Source organism: Delphinapterus leucas, chromosome 11 (assembly GCF_059928025.1).
Source record: "Delphinapterus leucas isolate spDelLeu-1000000601 "Yukka" chromosome 11, BTC_Dleu_Yukka2, whole genome shotgun sequence".
NCBI lineage: Eukaryota > Metazoa > Chordata > Mammalia > Artiodactyla > Monodontidae > Delphinapterus > Delphinapterus leucas.
Window position 1 is genome coordinate 25,656,760 of NC_143139.1, and position 20,930 is coordinate 25,677,689.

Below are 20,930 nucleotides of genomic sequence, written 5' to 3' on the forward strand. Positions count from 1 at the left end.
AAATGCCTCTTCCCTAAAGTGAAGCCTAAAAGATAGAAATATTTCCTTTTACATTCGTGACAGCTACGGCATGTGTGCATTACCTGGCTACTCAGATGCTCAAGACCAGGACTCTGAATCTTGAGGGAGAAACTAGAAGGCACAAAGCTGTTCCAGTTTTGGGGGGCGGGGGTGGGGGGGACAGGGTCTGTATTGGAGTCTGGACTATGGTAGGCAGCAGCCTAGGACCCAGTGTTGACAAAGGCAGCACTGGCCTTCTAAGCAGACCACTATTATGGCAGAATCCTGGCTGGCTCTGGCCAACTCCAGCCTTCCCACTGCTTTGGTGTGCTACGACTATCCTTCCGCTAAATTCCATTTCTGCTTAAATTGACCATAAGTTTTTTCATTTATTCTCAACCAAGAAGACTGACTATTAGGGTAGGATGGTTTTACTAACTTTGACTTACTGCATAAGATAGAACAGTTAAATCAGTAACAGCTAAGCCTGGCTTCTAATAATAAATCAACTTCATGAGTAAATTAGCAATGAAAACAGGCAAAGGAGGGAGGGAGAAGTGGGACAATGGAAAGAGACTGGACCCACGGACATAACATGGTCAGACTACTGTGGCAGGGGTCCTGGATTAACAGATTCAGCCCATGACATCTTCCAGAACAAGTTTGGTTGTTGTTGTTTTTTAATCTGAGATCTTGCATAGCCAAATATTGGTTCAAAAAAGGGCCACTAACATTATGTGCATCACAGCTGAAAACATAAGAGAGATCAGCTATCACCCTGGGACTAGGGATGAGATTAGAGGAGACAGGCAGCTGAAACCATGGCTTTCTCCTCTGCCCACCACACCCAAGAAATAGGCCCCTTTCCTTTTTTTAACATCCTGATGTTGTAACTGCTCAAATTAAATATTTGGTGTAGGCAGATTACAGAAGGTTGGTATAAACTACTTCCCTTTGCTTTACTTTACAGTTTTTTCCTCAAGATTACTTTACTTTAAATTTAAATGGAGATTACATCCTTGTAACTTATTTATTTTATACCTAGTAATCTGTATCTCTTAATCCCCTTCACCTGAAATAAATAAGTTACAAGCAGGTAATGCACAGCACAGGGAATACAGTCAATATTTTATAACTTTGTATGTAGCATATTCTATAAAAATATCAAATTACTACATTGTAATCCTGAAACTATTATAATACTGTAAATCAATTAAAAAATTCACATTTGAAGTCCTTAAAAAAATTTTTTTTAATGGAGAATTTTCAGTTACAATCTCTTCCATGAATAAGGACATAAGTGAATATACTCTTTTTGAGTGTATCAGAATCTCTGGAATTATGGTCCAGGAACCTTCATTTTAACCAGATCCTCAGTGATTCTTATGCACACCGAAGTCTTAGAACTACTGCTTTATAGCAACTATTTCAAAAGTAAGGAGCACCCTTGGCAGGGTGCAGGATAATCCACTGAGATGGGAGAAGAATGTTATTACAACACTTACTGGATATATACATTTATATTTATATTTAATCTCATGTTTTTACATTTCTATTTTTATGTATGTAAATGTAGTATAGTAACATGTATATTGCCTATAAATAGGTATTCAAATATTATTCACATACATTAGAAGTACATGCTCAACTTTTTACTAATGGTGTGAATGATAAAAAGTTTGGAAACAACTGCTCTTAGGCAGTAGCATGCTTTTGTTCCATCTTTCTATCTATACACTATACAGGTTGCATTTCCCTCATGCCCACAAGATTTGGGGCTGGCATCTTCAAAATGCTTGGATACTATGAAAAAGTTGTCTCCTCTACAAATTCCAATCAGTGTATAACATCCAGCATTAGCTACTGATTCTACTCAGCAGTCAGGCACCGTAACAGATAAGAGAACAACAATTAATTCACACTTCTGATAGGATATATGTCTATCATTTCACATTTTTCAATCCCAGATTAAAGTAACCTCACCTGAACCTCATCCCAGTTCCTCCTTTCTAAAAAACTTTAAATACTCTGTTCTTTAAAAACTCCAAGACCAAAAATTCTTAACTGGATATGTTAAGCCTACCTCTAAATGAAAATCTGGATGCCTATAATCAGAAAGTATATCTACAAATTGAACAGAATGCAAGTCTCTCTTTCTCAAAACTGTCCATCTTGTTGAATTTGAAGGGCTAAAATGCATTTTTCATCAAATTTAAAAAGAGTCCCAATTTACCTTTTTATTCTATGTTTGAACTTACCAATTACATGTTTCTGTAAAACAAGATCAATGATCCGTAGACAGATATTCTCTAACTGCTGAGTAACCTAAAGACAAATTTTAAACATTTAGTTTAAAATTCATCATAACTCTTAATTTAATCTATAACTTTAATATTATCCCAATAAAAATACCAACAGGACTTTTCTGAGAAGAGAAATTGAGAATTCTAAACTTCACGTGAAAAATTAAACATGCAAGAATAACCAGGAAATTCTGAAAAGTAGTCTCATGATAGAAGTGGCAGTTAAATTCATAATAAAATTACAAATTAAATTACTTCCTTATCTCATATTTTATACCAAAATTAATTCCTAATATATCTAGGATTTCAATGTGAAGGCTTAAGCCATAAAAATACTAAGCATCTGTTCCAGATTTATAATTCTGCTCTTCATACATTAAGTATTTGTACACGTGTAAATATTCCTTTTAAGGAAATCTTGTTTTCAAAGTTTGCGTTTAGTAAGTCAAAGTTCAAAATCATAAGACTGGTAGTCAGGAGACCAAGATTCCAGTCCTTGTTTTGCCTCTAGTTACCTATGACCTTGGTAAAGCCATTTAGCTGAAGGCTTTACGTTTTTTCATCTGCAGGTTAAGGAAGCTGGATTTGATTAGTGCATCTCAATTTTAACCCATGCCTCCCTTGATAATCACAATAAGGTCACATGCTCCTTTAACTTTACGTGAAATTCAAAATAAAATTAATATCAAGAATTTAAAAATTAAAACAAAAAGATAAAATGCTGTTTTGTCTTCAAACTAACCCTGCTGCTCATTCTACTACTGCCCATCCTCCACACACACATATTTGGGAAAACTTGACAAGGCGACCTCTAAGTTCTCTTCAAATTTAAAATATAAGTTCTACATATAAAGTGAAAGAATAATCCTTAAGTATACATGTAACTTAACTTGGAAATCTCACTTTTACTGATAGGCCCATACTGTTTCAACAAGGACACAACAATACAATAATGAATACGGAAAAAAAAATTCACACTAAGCCTTTTAGGCAAAGGAAGCCCTGCCCAGGAGAAGAAAACTGAACCATTTTTAAGAACCTGGTGAGTGTCCACTGGTATGTGATAAACACAGGATAAGTCAACAGCCACAGGGTTTAACAACGCTATTTAAAGAACCAGCACCTGCTTCCTAAGTCCCACTGTACAAAATGAGAGCTGCCATCATTGCCAGATGAGTCAACCGTGCTCACAGAAGTAATGAACACAAATCTAATCTCAGTCAAGTAGAGGCTATATAATATATAATACTTGGGGAAGAGAGCAGCAGGTTTTAGGTAGGGATTAACTGACATATTATCAGGATACATCAACTGACTGCAACCCCAAATCTACAACTTACTAGCTCTATGAACATGATTCAGACTCTTGATACTACCTGAACCTTGTTTTCCGCTTCTGCAAAAGGACACTACCATTACGCACTGTATGGCAGGGTGACATAGTAACATTCTATCAGCTAACGGATATGAGAGCACTTAACAAATGTTTGCACAAATTCTTATCCCAATATTGTTGTGGAACTCAGTTTAGGAAAGATGATGTTTTAAGCTCTTCTTCCCTTCCATTCTCAGATATTTGTTACATCAGCATTTTGTTCCATTATTTAAAATTTGCCACCATGATTGAATGGCAGTCTCTCTCTGCCAAGAAGACCAGACTATGGATTCCAAAAAGCAGGGCTCATGTCTTATTCAATTTGATATCCCCCTAAACCTAGCCCGGCACATAGCAGATGTGATGAACTAAACTAAGCTTAGCACAAAGAGATATACTACATACTTTAAAACCACATGTAATATTTCCCTTCAATCATTTTAATACTTTTCTTTAAAATTTGAGGGTAATTTTTAAAATCCAGCAACATAAATAGCAATTTAAAGGTTACGACTTTAAAATTCATCACCAGTGATCATATAAATTTCAGTTACTATAATGACATAATAAAACACAAAGAAATCCTACCTCTTTATGATCTTCTACAACTGTCAAGATAGTATCAATGGTATGTAAAATTCCCATAGCCATTACGGTTTTGTCTTCGACTTCTTCGTATTCATCACTTTGAAGAACTTTGCCAAATATCTCAGCCTATGAAAATAGCAAACACATTCAACAATTAGTACTGCTATACCCGCCCTTCTCTATAAGTTAGCAAAAGGGCAGTGTCGGGCTTCCCTGGTGGTGTAGTGGTTAAGAATCCACCTGCCAATGCAGGGGACATGGGTTCGAGCCCTGGTCCAGGAAGACCCCACCTGCTGCGGAGCAACTAAGCCCGTGCGCCACAACTACTGAGCCTGCACTCTAGAGCCCCCTAGCCACAACTACTGAGTCCCGTGTGCCACAACTACTGAAGCCCGCGCACCTAGAGCCCATGCTCCGCAACAAGAGAAGCCACCGCAATGAGAAGCCTGCGCACCACAACAAAGAGTAGCCCCCACTCGCCGCAGCTAGAGAAAGCCCACGTGCAGCAATGAAGACCCAACACAGCCAAAAATAAATAATAAATACATAAATTCTTTTAAAAAAAGGGGGGGGGAGTGTCACACATCCAAATGTCAGCATTGCTCAAACTTTAAGATATGCACTTTGTGAATCAATGATAGAATCTGTCATGTTTTAAACATGGGCATTTTTCCCCTATCTAGTCACTAAAGTGGAATATATATTAGCTATTATAATCAGATAGCAAATAATTAACTTCTGGTTGTCATTAAATAAATAAATCCAAAATCTAGGAAAACTTAAAAGTATATATAGAAATTATTAACTGTCAGAATTATCAGAGCAAATATTTTTATATTAGCATTTCAATTACATGTAAACTGAACTCCAGATTTTGGAGTTTAATTTATTTAGATTATTCAAAGCCTTTATACCAACTAACATAAAACTTTGCCCAGTCTTACCAAGTGTTGAGTCATATCAACAGCAATTGAGGCTACCTCTTGACTGTATTCACATATCATCTTCTGGATAACATTAGTAACATCATCATTTTCTGTCTCTCTAACAATGTGCAACAGCTCCTGCATAATAGGCCTCACGTGTGGCTTCATATATTCCTTAGCTAATGCAATAAAAAACAAACTCAGTAAAAAAATTAGCCATTGACAAGTGGTGAAGGAAAGTAACTTGGTCACAAGGTAAATAACACAGGGTCATAGCTTCTAGATAACATATTTGCTTCACAGTGAGTAAGTTACAAAGCTGTACCAAAATAATGTTCACCAATGTATCAATTTTCCCATGAGTAACATAGGGATAATCAGCTCAGCACAGTAAAGAACTGTCTTGCCCAAAATGCCAATAGCACCCACTGAGAAATTCTAATTACACATGTGCTCTGCCATCAGCATGACTTATCAAACACGAATATGTTATCATCATACAAGTATAAAAAATCATGTACATAAAGACTGTTCCCTCCCCCACCCCATCTCTAATCACCCTTCTCCCCACATGTGCTTATGCAATACTGTCCTTCCACTGGAACACTGCTGAATAGAGGTAAAGGTTCATGTTCTTCATAAAGCCGAATTTACTTCCAAAGGTTTATTTGAATTTTGAACAGAACATTCTTCTAAACAAACAAATGAGATATGTGTTATCACTCACTAGAAATGCTACTTGCTACTTTCAGAACTAGCAGAATCATAGAATCCTAGAGTTGAAAGGAATCTTAAAGCCATCTAGTCCAATCCCCCTAAATTTAAACATATGGCATCTAAGTCTTAACAGATCATGGGCCTTGCCCAGGTCTACATGGCAAGGTAGTAGCACAATCAAAACTAGACCCCCAGGCCTCTTGATTCCCCATCTACCAATCATCAACTTCTTTTCTAATCTAAAATTTTTCTGGAAACCACAGTCAATAGACACTCCTAAAAGTGGCAAGAATAAACTCCTATAAAATTCTGAGGAGGCAAAAGCTCAAAAATCCAAACCCTGAACCTTAAGACTTAGGGACTCATCTTTGTTAGGGAAGGAAGTGAACAAAACTACTTGAGAAGACCATGTCAAAAGAATAAATTAAATACACCCTCTAAAACGTGTGTTTTTATTTTAAATTTTTTAAATTTAAAAATTTTGTCTTTACCTTGTGTCTGGTTAGAAATTAATGACTGAAGAGCAAGGGCAGCTTCAACCTTGACAGGCATCTCCTTATCTTCAATCAGGCTCTTCTTTGCTAGATCAACTGCATTTCTTAGGTTGAGCTCATTATGAAATTTCAAAGAACTGAATGCATGAAGTACCCAACAGGACTATGTTATAAGAAAAAAGTTAGTAGGAAACTATTAGGATTATGGCATTATGTAATAATGTCACACATATAAGAACTTCTTACTAAGTAAAATATCATTAATTCTACCAAGTGCTATTTGTTTATTTATTTGTTTTTGGAGAGAAGCATATTAGCCTTAGTTGCTAACTTCTGGATTTCCCAGACTTCTTATAATAAAGGCAGTTTTATTACTTCTAAATTACCTTTATGCAATATCATTATTCACAGGAAAAAGAAAACAGAGCCAAATTTAAGTGTCTCTGAAAAAAGAAATCACGTCAGTGCTTTTAATAAATATTATGATTCATAACTTATTTATTATTTATATGCAAAAGTACTATGAACCAACCAATGCTGATATTCATTTACTGGTCTTAACAGCAAATGAATGAAATATTATTTTCCCTTACACTAACTGGCTTAACAAACTTGATTTTTTCACTCACACAAGACACGAAGAAATTTAACTTTGCATAAATTACCAAAGTTTAAACTATTAGACCACAGAATCATATTATTTTTTTAAATTCTCTATGTGCATAAAACACAACTGACAGTAATTAATTTGAATGACTAAAGACTTAACAAGAGAAATACAATTCACAGAGTCTGCAGAAATAACAGTCTACTTATAAAAATACTTGTGTGCCGTCCACATCGCTAATCTACATTCACACAAGTATTTCCCTAGTGACTATTATCTTCTGTTTATAAATGCTTTAGAGTGTACAAGGCATTTTAACATATATTGGTTTTAGCAAGACATTTTGTTGGGTTGATACAGTTATAAAAATAAGTACTAGGCTCTTAAATTAAAGTTCTATTTTTATTTCTCCATAAAATATATTATTTCTATAAATAATATACGCTTAGAACACAAATAAATTTACATGGATTATTATTTTCTCCATTTTATTAAGGCATATCTAACTATTATACTGGAAATCATAATCAAGTTTTTAGCCAAAATATAATTTCCATTAGTGTTTGGACACTGATCAGCTTATGAATTTACATTGTACCGTTGCTGTAACATCATCCCTCTCACTGAATGTTTTGCATATGCAGCAAGTGAGGCTAGGGGAACCAAACAGCTGGAATTAAAATCTATAAATTCCTTTATTCACTAGTTTGCTCTTTATTCAGCTTATGTGACCATAAAAGACATTCTAATTGCCTTCATTTCGCCTCAGTATGTGGTAAAAGGTCAACTTATTCAAAAATATTTAGTTCAATAATTAACTTACAAATGAAGATTTCGAGATACTATAATGGAAATATGGAAAACTTACTCTGGCTCGAAGGTATCCCAGGTTAGACAATAATAATGGAAATACGTGATTCTGCAACAATAATTCCATTTGGTCCTTGAATAAACTCTTCTGTTAGGAAACAGAAATTAAGTTTAACTTACCAATGTCTTTTTCATATGTAAAAATCACTTCCTAATAAAATACGTTTGTTATGACTTACACATACTTCTATTTACAATTTTGTAAAATTTTACCTACATATTGCATGTTTTAAAACAAGACAGAAATAGTACTTTAGATATAATTTGATATTGAGTGATCTTTCTAGAAATAAATAACACTAAAGTCATTTTGTACCATTTTTTTTATACAGCAACATTTTCATATTTAAAAAGTGATGAATAAAAAGTCATTTTTTTTTAGAACTACCATATGACCCAGCAATCCCACTACTGGGCATATACCCTGAGAAAACCATAATTCAAAAAGAAATATGTACCACAATGTTCACTGCAGCACTATTTACAATAACCAGGATATGGAAGCAACCTAAGTGTCCATTGACAGATGAATGGATAAAGAAGATGTGGCACATATACACAATGGAATATTACTCAGCCATAAAAAGAAATGAAATTGAGTTATTTGTAGTGAGGTGGATGGACCTAGATTCTGTCATACAGAGTGACGTAAGTCAGAAAGAGAAAAACAAATACCACATGCCAACACATATATATGGAATCTAAAAAAAAAAAAAATGGTTCTGAAGAATCTAGGGCCAGGACAGGAATAAAGACGCAGACATAGAGAATGGACTTGACGACACAGGGAGGGGGAAGGGTAAGCTGAGACAAAGTGAGAGAGTGGCATGGACATAGATACACTACCAAATATAAAATAGATAGCTAGTGGGAAGCAGCCACATAGCACAGGGAGATCAGCTCAGTGGCTCTGTGACCTCCTAGAGGGGTGGGATAAGGAGGGTGGGAGGGAGATGCAAGAGGGAGGGGATATGGGGATATATGTATACATATAGCTGATTCACTTTGTTATACAGCTGAAACTAACACAGCATTGTAAAGCAATTATACGTCAATAAAGATGTTAAAAAATAAATAAATAAATAAAATGGAACTATCAAAAAAAAGTCATTTTTTTAATTAAGAAAAATATTTAGTCAATTCAATTATGCAGAAAGTCACCAGTTTTAAATTATCCATAACTTTCATATTCTCTCATTTGCCTCTGCTACACAGTGTTATTAAGTAAATTAAATTTGAGTAGCTTAACCTTCAATAAAATATCAGCTAGGGAGCCAATCACATGCAGGGCTCCATCTTTCTTCCTAGGGTCAAAGTTCGGATCTGTTAGGATTTGATAACAGAATGCCATCATTTTTGGCAACACCTAAAGAAACAGAAGAAACCATTTTAGTCTATATGAACTTTTACTGCCTTACTATTGTATTAAATATGATGTACAAATTTTCAAAAATAAAGCCATTTTATTGTGTGCTATCAAGCAATTATAAGTAAGAAAACAAAATATTCCTTTTCCCTTACAAGGATAGAAAAATATTTTTAAAGTAACAGATTATAACTACTAACATAATTTTTCAAATACTAGGGGCATTCATTAGAGTGTTAAATGAACACAGGCCACCCTTCAGTTTTGTATTTAAAAAGAATAACTATATACCTCTTTTCTTTTCTTTGCAGCAGTATATAAGAGAGTCTGGGCTGCTGTGGTGGGAGAAGCATAATCTTCGAAAATATCTAAGATTTTAAAAGTTTAAACCATGTTAGCAAAAATACAACTACTTATTATAGATTTTAAACCTTATTGACCACTATTCCAAAACCAAGAAATAAAACAGTCAACATATAACACTGGTTTACAGCACAAAAAAGCTAAAGATATATCATCACTGCTCTCATGCACAATATTTATCAAATATTTATTTTAAATGTTTTTAAAATATTTTAAATAGTTATTAAATATTTAAATTAAATGTTATATACTAAATATTTAAATTTTATTTCATATTTATTAAAATACTTAGTTATTCAAAAGGTTGTCCTTTTAAATAATCATATTAAAACAAACAATTACATATTAGGCATATCTGTTTCACTGAGGATAGGAAAAATGCTTTACTTCTATCAAAAAACAATAAAAATTTATTTAGTGATTACTATGTGCCAGGCACTGTTCTAAGCTCTGGGGATACAAATATACAAATATCAAACAAAAATGGTTCTCATGGAGCTTACGTAGTAAGAGAAAGAAACAAACTGATAATACACATATAGACACCCATACACACACAAGATATTATAGCTGAAAACACTCCATCTCAGATAGGTTAAGTAATTTGCCCACAGTCACACAGTGAGTAAGCAACCAGGCCAGCATTCACATCCAGGCTGTCTTAACATCAAAGCCTGAGCTCCTTCAGTTTTTACCAAATCTAAAAACACCATTATCAATATCAGTCAATACATTTAGACAGGGGTATTTTGTTAATATAAATAACTGCACATGACAAAAATATAAAAAGAAAACTAATAACGTAATTGTTCTCCCCAGTAGTTATCTAAAAGTAAAATACACATATTAAGTAATACCCACTGCATTCTACAGAAGGAAATAAGGCATTTTAGCTAGTCTTGAATTATCCATATTCTCTTTTAATCAATAAAATATAAATTCTATCAGTCAACACACACAGCTCTTAACTATTATATTTTCTAAAAACTGAGATACTTTCTTATTTGATATGAAGAATAAGTAAAATAATGGTAGCCATCTGAAAGTTAAACAAATACACTGCACATTATAAAAACAGGTATCATAGAAAAGCTAGACACTAAAAAAATGCCTTAAAAAAAGACAGAAGAAAGACCAGTTAATCATTCTGCTCTGTCAAAGCAAACTAGGAAAACAAAAGCATTAGGAAGGGGAATTAATAAATCATGCATATGTACAATGATTTTCAAATAGAAATGATAGAATGGAAGGATAAAACAGTGGTAAATATTGTTTCTCATTCACTTGCTTTTCCTGTACTTTGTCTCCAAAGGAAAGAGGCGCTTCCTCACTTACTGAATCAAAGAATCTAAACAAAAGCACTGTGAAAACAACATAGCCCAACAATCTAGCATCTATATTAGTAGGCTTAACTCAAGTAACTAGAGACATATGGCCCGACAAGGGGAAAGCACTGTGGTCACAGTACCTTCAGCATGCCTTGGGCAGTGCGAGTCTTATCAATTATTTGTTTCAACATTCACTGAAGACAGACTAGGGCCAAGAACTTGCAGAGGAATGTAGGGGTGTAGAAGGGATAGAGAATGCAAAATAAAGCAAGTAAGATAAAGTCCCTGCCCTCAGATAGCTTCTTCACCATGGGAGGAACAGAGGTACACAAATAACATCTTCCTATGCTAAGTGCCTGAGTACTCCAGGAAGTGCTTAATTCAAACTGGTGACAAAAGGGAATGAACTGAGGCAACCTACACAATTCAACAGCTTCCTGGAAGATCCAAGGCTAAAAGGACCCACAGAGAACTGGGCCACACAGTGGGGTCATCAGAAGTAATCTCATTCCCCTGTGGAATACTCAGTCCCTAGGTTAAGGATGCAAACTAAATTGGGGTGCTCCTAAAATATGCAGAAATGCAAAGGATATCCCAGACTGAGAACAACCCAATCTACAAATAGGTATCCCAAAAGGCACAGAAAGGAATGGTCCCTGCAGATCAGCACCACAACAGAAAGAGTTATACATAGATGGTTCCATGACTGCTTCAGCACCCATGAGAGGGATGGACAAATAAAGCAGCTTTTCATCTCAAGTCCATCGGTTCAACAGAACATCAAACTCTCACGAGTTTCAGAGTTTATCGTGAAAAGCAGAACTCTGGGAATTTAACAAAGTGGTAAAATCTGCTTAAAAGTATAAATTTAGTTCTATTACTTTACGGAGCCAGGAACTGATGAGGACTAAAATCATCTCCATTACCAAATTTCATCCTTATATACTCATATGGATCTTCCTGCCACAGCTCTTCATCTTCATCTTTATAACACATCACAGAAAAAATCACATCTTCAGAGATATTCTAACAAGAGAAAAAAACAAAACAACAAATGGGTATAGACTATTCACATTTGGGGAACACAAATAATGAAAGCCTTCCTGAAGTTAGTTTTCCAAACAACTTCCAAACAACTTATATTAATCTTTCTGTCAAGTTTGCGTTGGCTAAAGTGAAAGCAGGAAAGCAAAAGCCTTGGGGGTAAGGGGTAGAGGTGGGGGCAGAAGAAGTTAAACATAAGATTGTTTTTTGTTTTTGTTTTTTGCGGTACGCGGGCCTCTCCCGCTGCCGAGCACAGGCTCCGGACGCGCAGGCTAAGCGGCCATGGCTCACGGGCCCAGCCACTCCGTGGCATGTGGGATCTTCCCAGACCGGGGCACGAACCCGTGTCCCCTGCATCGGCAGGCGGACTCTCAACCACTGCGCCACCAGGGAAGCCCATAAGATTGTTTTTAAACAACAACTGATTAAAGGTACAGAGAAAGAGATGAATGCTATTCTTTGAGTTAAGAGCGGGGATAAAAGTTTTACTATCAATATAAACATACCTAAACATACCTTGATTCTTTAAGAGAAATAAATATCAAACCAAGGTTATATTTACTATTACATTACTTATTGTGAACATTTTTACATTTCCATTTTGATCCTAAATGTCGATATTTCAACAACATTAACATTTTCTTCTTTTTCCATTTTCAACAACTTAATTTCCTACCCTACAAGCGCAGGCTTCAGTGGGGGGAAAAAAAAATCACATCTAACAGCCTCTATGTTCACTGCCGCTAATGCTCTACCAAGCCCTTCCGTGCTCTAACAATTACATATGTAAGAACAAAATTATCTCTTATCACTTCTTCCAAATTAAGTAATTCTAAGAGAAAAAAATTCAGCCTAATAGTCAGTTTTCTTACTCCTACATTACAGCCATGTAAAAATAAGGCCAAAGGCATCAAGTAGAAAAAAATGCTATCACAGTTCACCCTTACTTTACAGGCACACAGTAAAATAAAATGAAATCTGTATCTTTATTAATTGCAAAGAACCAATCACTCTTTGATCAAAGGAATTAGGCAAAGATTATTAAAGTGTCCACAGAAAACAATGCAAAAGATCTAATATCTGTAAGACCTATAATAAGATAACACTAAACAAATTCTATCCTAGACACCAAAGACAAAGTAAAAGAATTGCTTTACTTTTTAGATACCATCTTAGAGATTACAGAATTTAAGAATTCATAGTTTGAGAGGAAAAAATTCCGTTCCTAACATCTTTGAATTACCCAAAATTATGTGTATGTAAATATTAATTTATTTATTAATGGTCCATAATTTTTCATTCTGATTTATTCTTTAATAAAATGCTGATTCTACCTTTAAGTACACAATTGATATAAAAACCGAAAACTTTAACTTCTTTTATAGAATTTAACAATCCAAAATGAGAAATAAAAACCTTGTTTGCTCATACCTACAAAAGAAAATGGTCATGTATCAGCCTGCATTTCCTACAAAATAACACTAACTTAGTAGAGCCCTGGGGACTGTTTTCAAAATGCTATCATACAAAATACCTCATTCGATCCTAGCAACCTTTAGGTAAGAAGGGGAGAAAAATATTATCTGACCTAACAGAGGAGAAACAGAGGCTAAATAAGATTCCAAGCAAGATTAACTAAATCCAAGTCTTCCAATTCATACAACTTGAAAACTTCACTCTTCTCAAATACTTAAATTTCCAGGTCCTTCATATCAGATATAAGACTGCATTCATGGGCTTCCCTGGTGGCGCAGTGGTTGAGAGTCCGCCTGCTGATGCAGGGGACGCGGGTTCGTGCCCCAGTCCGGGAGGATCCCACATGCCGCGGAGCTGCTGGCCCCGTGAGCCATGGCCGCTGAGCCTGTGGGTCCGGAGCCTGTGCTCCGCAACGGGAGAGGCCACAACAGTGAGAAGCCCACGTACCACAAAAAAAAAAAAAAGACTGCATTCATTCGAAATTATTAATGGAAACAAAAACATATTAAATATAAAATATGGGATTAGTTAACACTTACCCTGTCCAGAAAATTTAACCAGAGAATGATTTCCCAGAGCTGCTCCCTGACACTAACCTGTATGTGCGGCTTCATCTGCTTCCAGGTTACAGAATGAACAACGCCTTGGTTGAGATAGTTGAATGCTTGCTGAAGAACACGGGGAGCTATATACTCTTTCTGCCTATACTGGTCTAAAATTTTTAGTAGTACCTACAGGAAAATAGGAAGAGAAAACATAGGAAAAAAACAATTTTAAAGTTAACAGGATGGGCATTTTAGGCATGACATAAAACCAACTCAGAAGTCATAGAGATAAAAATTAACAGATTTTTAGAGAAGTAAATATTTTGTGAGACAGCACATGAGCTGTTTTAATTCTTAGATAGGTCCTTGCGATACTGAACTGAAGGGTGTCTCACTGTGATTTTCAGCCATTTATCTTGCTTCTAACCTGTGGAACTACTCAAAATAAGTCTATACACTCTTCCACATACTAGTTCTTCAAATAAATTAAGACTCCTGTCAAATAGTAACAGATTTGACTAAGTGAACACTGAAAACATCCATATAGCAAGAGACACCATAAACATATTTTAATATTTGATAAAGGTGCATTTCAACTGGAAGAGAAATGGTAAGTTATCCAAAAAACAGTATTGGGACAGCTGACTAGCCCTCTGAAAAAAATTAAGGTGGCTCCCTAACTAAACTTCACACCTAAATAAATTCCAGATAGGGAAATATTTCAACAGCAACAAAAAGTGAAACCACATAGTAACTAAAAAAGAGTGTGGAAAATTTTTATTTTATAATCTCAGACCACGGAAAGTCTTTGTAGAAATACCACAAAACTGAGAAGTTATTTTTTTAAATATTGATTTTTAAAAAAAGATTGTTTCTAAGGAAAGAACCATGCCCAAAGCAGCTGTGAGGACCCAAGGACACGCAGTCAGAGGCTGCACTACAACACGGTCCAAGTCTTCCAATTCCTGATCTCCAGAGCCCTTCACCACAGCAAGCTTATCACTGAACTGCTGAATAAATAAAACGGGGTCTTTTAAAACATGTACAGAATTTATAAATTCAGAACATGAGTTCAGTTCAAGTTATATAAAGTTCAGGTTTATAAAATTTGTCAGAAGTCCTACTATCACCTAGAAACTCCTTCTGCAATGCAGGCTAAAAATGGATGCTACTAAACACAGTTCTTCCTAATACAGTTGCTGTTCACACAAAGTGGAGGTGGTCGCAGATGAGACACAATAGTAAAGAAGAGAACAGTTTTTGATTAAAAAAAAAACTTTTTAAAATATCAGGAATATATACTTTAAATGACCAAGGTTCAAACAGTTTATGACATGGATGCAACAGCATGAAATTTAAATGTGTGTGTGCATACATGTTTATGTGACACTGGAAAACCTCTACTGAACACACCAGAAGAGGGCATCAACTTTAGGATGCTTACTGGGGTTTAACAGCAGTGGAAAGAGCAGAAGACAGAGCTAACCAGCTCCCTGATTATCCTAGTATCCAAAATGAATGGCTGAATATATAATTTTATTCATCACTCACCAATTTTCCCTACAAACTTTCTCATGGGCCAACAAAATAACCTGTGAGAAAATTATAGCCATAGCTTTCCTGAATTGTTGCAAGGTAATTTTTAGAAATGATAATCCATAAAATGATACTAGTCAAAATGATAATCCATAAAAGGAAGTATTCCATCTAAGATGACAGGTTTGAACTTTCTATCATTGACAGTAAAGAAGACTAATTTGCATAGATTTATAAAAATCTAGAAACACCCTTTGTATCATGAAAGCCTTTTACTATGTCTGATTAATCTTTGCTTCCTTAATATAGCCCTGACACAGCCAATGCTCAATCACTACTGAATTTCATTTGTTGAAATAGAAACAAAAATTTCATGATTCAAATGGCAATACAGATAGTCTTCACGCCCATCTATCCTTTGTAGTTTGTAAATATTAATATCAACTTGGATTATTTCTCAAGAACTCCTAATTTTCACTGTACAGAATGGTTCCCAAACTTCCACAAAAATGTGTAAGTTCTCAGCTGAAAGTCTTAACTTCTGAGCTCAACTCCTCTTGAAATAGATCAATTCCTATTACCTAAATCTTCTGATATAAAAGCTTAGAACAAAGAGGCGGGGCTCCATCAAATAGAGGATAAGAAACTCATGTGAGATCAGGAAGTTAACTGAAGAACCTGATCTAATACTGGCGACTGCTACACAAGTATCAATCAACAGACTTGAAAGGTTTCAGTCCACCATCTAGGAGTCTAGAAGGGACATTCTTGTAGTAGCTACCCTAGGACATTTGGTTCTAAAACTGACTGCACTGTATTAGATTCCCAGAGCTACCATTTCATCCCCCTATAAATATGTATTAACATGTTTGTAAACTACTTTTAAATGGATAGAAGTGACTCAACTACTTTCAGTAGTAACCATCCTCCTATTTAAAAAATGTAAGTTTATTACCTGCTGAATTCCCACTGCATAAGTTTTCAAAAAGAATTCGGAAAATTCAAAGTATTCTTTTGTGACATTTCCTGGGCTTCCATATCTTAAAATACAAAGAGAAAATGTTTAAATACTGCAAATTTTAGAAACAAAGCATGCTCACCAGTTTAAATACTTGTTGAAAGATGTATTCTATTGGGACAGAAACTAACGTTTTACCTTTTTTTTCACAAGCCCCAAAATGAAATTATGATAAGCTGTACTTAGACTCCAGGCCATACTTAAAATTTCAGACAGAAATATCATTTCTCGATCCTTTTTACAGAGAATAGAAAGATCCAGAGAAGACTGTTCACCTTACTATGATCTCAAAGCCAATGATCACAGTTAAGCCTGCTTTAAAACAAAGCATAGGGTGACTTTTTGCCCTCTGCTGCTCTAAAGAAAAACAATCATATACTGTAGAGCATCAAGGGACCTATTCAATTTTATTATATCCAATACTGAAATACCAACCATAGATTGTAAATCTAATAACCAGAATTACCGTTCAAAGAGACGAGCTACAATGTGTAATGCCCACTTCTTACACTTCCACCAGACTAATTCTGGTCTATCATCCTCGTCAATCTGCAGAGTCTCCTAGGAGGACAAAAACACCCAGATAAAATTCCCACATAATGAAAAGGTTTGTGTGACTAACAAAGGCAGAATAAATATTGATACAAATTAAGTTAAATTAAATGTGAATTCAGACTGCCAAACAAATGCAAATTCTTACTTTATAGATTGCTAGGTAGGAATTAAACAAGCAAAGCAAATTTCAACCAACCAGTGCTGTTGTTTTATCTTCTATCTTTAAAAGGCCCAGATAAGTAGAAAACAAAACACAAAATACCATATCCCTCAAGGAAACTCTCTGAGATGCCAGAAAAGTTCTATATCTTGATCTGGGTGATAGTAACACAAGCGTATGTTTGTCAGAATTCACTGAACTGTTCACTAAGTTCTGTGCATTTATGTGTATAAACTAAACCTCAACATAATTTGTCCCAAGATATGGGCAAAGGAAGGAATACTGCACATTTGGAGACAAGCTCAAAATTTTAAATATTTGATATATTTTAATTTAGTTAATTTGATTATTTGAGTTAATCTGATAGATGAAATATAGTATCACTGTAACTACAGATAAAAATGAGACACCATCTTTCACCTATCAAACCGGCAAACTTAGAATTTAACAAAACAGACATTCTCAGTCACTGCTTATTAAAGTATAAGCCAGTGCACTGTTTCTGGAAAGCCGTTTGCAAGGTCTGTCAAAGTCTTGCACAGGGAATTATAGCTATTACTTTCTAATAACTTTTAATGGAGTATAACCTATAAAAATACTGAATCACTACGCTGTACACCTGAAACTAATATTGTATATCTATACTTCAATTAATTGATTAACTAATTAATTAATTAAAGATCTGTCAAAGCCTTAAACACTGCTAAGAGGTTATCCAAACAAAATAATCATGTATGTGCATAAAAATTTAACTACATCCTTATAGTTAAAACACTAAAAAACTAAAACCACCTAAATATCTAGCAAATGAAGCATTCAACAAAAATGACACAATGTAAAAAACTTCATAATCATACGAAATATTTACAATAGATTTTAAGTGAAAAATGAACTTCAAAACAGTACCTATCTATACCATTTTTACAAATATAAAATATGATTGCTCCTCCTAACAAATTTCATTAATGCTCCTTTTTCTGTATACCCTTTTAAATTACTTTTTAATAAGATTTTGTCAGCATACCCTTTTTAATCACTCCTTCCTATAAAGATTCTGTAATATTTTTTGTAGAAAGAAAAAAATATGGTTGTATATAAATGTAGAGAAAAAAAGACAAGAGGAATAAATACCAAGTTTTAAAAATGGTTATCATTTTTAGTAGGATTAAATAGTTATTATTCTATTAATTTTATCTGAACTTTCTAAAAATGAGTATGTATCATTAATTACTTTTATTACAGTAGTAATTTTTGTTTTTCTAAATAGCAGGCTGGTATAATAAATCAATCTACCACAAATAACCCGAACCCAAGTTTTCCCCATTCTTCTTAGGAACAGAAGCCCTTTCTTACAGGTGGAACAGTCCTGTCAATAATAGTTCGGAAGATCTCCATCCACGCTGTCATGGTTTGGTTATTCACCAGCTGAAGAGGCAATGCATACTGAAAACAAAGGACAACAACATCAGACAATAATTCCTCCCCTCTAAAAAATCAGCAATTTATCTATATTGAAAGGTTGAAATATATGAAACGGTTAACACCTGACCATGAAATTAGTAATTTCAGGTGGTTCAACCTAAAATTTAACTTAAAACAGCTCTATAAACATATGTATGTAAATTAAATTTTTTAAATCTAGAAAATATACATGCCATGAATTATTTCTCTAGGCTTTTTTTTTTTTGGCCGCACTGTGCAGCACAAGGGGTCTTAGTTCCTTGACCAGGGATCGAACCTGTGCCCCCTGTATTCAGAGTGTGGAGCCTTAACCACTGGACTGCCATGGAAGTCCCTAAGCTACTTTTTTAAGTAAAAAATTATAAAAATACAGTAAGGCATCATTTGTTCAACATGAGATTCTAGATAAGTGATTTTTTACCATTTACCCCTTTGTGTGTCAAACTTTTCATTTTTCCAGCTTTATTGAGATATAATTGATATATAATACTATGTATGTTTAAGGTATAGAACAGGACGATTTGATACACATATACACTATGAAATTACTATCACAATAAGGTTAGTCAATACTTCCATTACCTCATAAAATCATCTTTTTATTTTTGAAGTATAGTTCATTTAAAATATTATATTAGTTTCGGGCATATGAGTGATTCAGTATTTTTATAGACTATACTCCATTTAAAGTTATTACAAAATAATGGCTATATTTCCCTGTGCTGTACAATACATCCTTGTTACTTATTTATTTTATACATAGTAGTTAGTGTCTCCTAATCCCATACCCCTATCTCAACCCTCCCCACCTCCCTCTCCTCACTGTTAACCATTAGTTTGTTCTCTATAACTGTAAATCTGTTTCTGTTTTGTTATATACATTCGTTTGTTTTATTTTTTTAGATTGCACATATAAGTGATAAGAGTATTTGTCTTTCTTTGTCTGACTTATTTCACTAAGTCCATCCACATTGTTGCAAATGGCAGAATTTCATTCTTTTTTATGGCTGAGTAATATTCCATTGTGTATATGTTATTCCATTGTGTATATGTAGATACACACACCACCTCTTTATCTATTCATCTATCGATGGACACTTAGGTTGCTCCCTTATTTTGTCTACTGTAAATAATACCACTATGAACACTGGGGTGCATGTATCTCTTCAAATTAGTGTTTTCATTTTTTTCCAGATATACACCCAGCAGGAGAATTGCTGGATCATGTGGTGGTTCTGTTTTTAGTTTTTTCAGGAACCTCCATACTGCTTTCCATAATGGCTGTACCAATTTACATTCCCACCAACATGTACAAGGATTCCCTTTTCTCCACATCCTTGCCAACATTTGTTATTTGTAGACTTTTTGATGATAGCTATTCTGAGCAGTATGAGGTGGTATCCAGTGGTTCTGATTTGCATTTCTCTGATAACTTGTGATGTTCAGCATCTTTTCATGCGCCTGTTGGCCACCTGTATGTTTTCTTTGGATAAATGTCTATTCAGGTCTCCTGCCCATTTTTTAATTGGGTTGTTTTTTTGATATTGAGTTGTATGAGCTGTTTATATATTTTGGATATTAACCCCTTATTAGTCATATCCTTTGCAAATATTTTCTCCCATTTAGTAGGTTGCCTTTTTCGTTTTGTCAATGATTTCCTCTGCTGTGCAAAAGCTTTTAAGTTTAATTAGGTTCCACTTGTTTATTTCTGCTTTTATTTCCTTGCCTTAGGAGACAGATCAAAAAACAATTGCTATGATTTATGTCAAAGAGTTTTCTCCCTATTTTCTCTTCTAGGAGTTTTATGGTTTCCAAGTCTTAATCCATTTTCAGCTTATTTTTGTATATGGTGTGAGGAAATGTTCTAATCTCATTCATTTACATGTAGCTGTCCAGTTTTCCCAGCACCACCTACTGAAGAGACTGTCTTTTCTCCATTGTATATTCTTGCCTCCTTTGTCATGGATTAATTGACCATAGGTGTGTGGGTGTATTTCTGAGCTCTCTGTTCCGTTCCATTGATCTATATGCTTGTTTTTGTGCCAGTACCATGCTGTTTTGATTACTGTGTCTCTGTAGTATAGTCTGAAGTCAGGGAGCATGATACCTCCAGGTTTTTTCTTTTTTCTCAAGATTGCTTTGGCAAATCAGGGTCTTTTGTAAATTATTTGTTCTAGTTCTATGAAAAATGTCATCAG

General features: G+C 34.6%; 1 protein-coding gene across 2 annotated transcripts in view; it reads right to left on the reverse strand.

Moving 5' to 3' along the window:
• Positions 1 to 20,930, reverse strand: part of IPO8 (importin 8) — a 70,580-nt gene that overhangs the window by 31,660 nt on the left and 17,990 nt on the right. For both annotated transcript variants that reach the window (XM_022577873.3, XM_022577872.3), the window contains exons 6-17: positions 18,625 to 18,714; positions 17,023 to 17,117; positions 16,494 to 16,578; positions 14,054 to 14,188; positions 11,864 to 11,963; positions 9,538 to 9,614; positions 9,130 to 9,246; positions 7,879 to 7,968; positions 6,401 to 6,566; positions 5,211 to 5,371; positions 4,267 to 4,392; positions 2,259 to 2,325 (exon numbers count right to left, since the gene is read on the reverse strand). In XM_022577873.3, the coding sequence (XP_022433581.1) occupies positions 2,259 to 2,325; positions 4,267 to 4,392; positions 5,211 to 5,371; positions 6,401 to 6,566; positions 7,879 to 7,968; positions 9,130 to 9,246; positions 9,538 to 9,614; positions 11,864 to 11,963; positions 14,054 to 14,188; positions 16,494 to 16,578; positions 17,023 to 17,117; positions 18,625 to 18,714 (1,309 nt within the window). The remainder of the gene's footprint in view (positions 1 to 2,258; positions 2,326 to 4,266; positions 4,393 to 5,210; positions 5,372 to 6,400; positions 6,567 to 7,878; positions 7,969 to 9,129; positions 9,247 to 9,537; positions 9,615 to 11,863; positions 11,964 to 14,053; positions 14,189 to 16,493; positions 16,579 to 17,022; positions 17,118 to 18,624; positions 18,715 to 20,930) is intronic.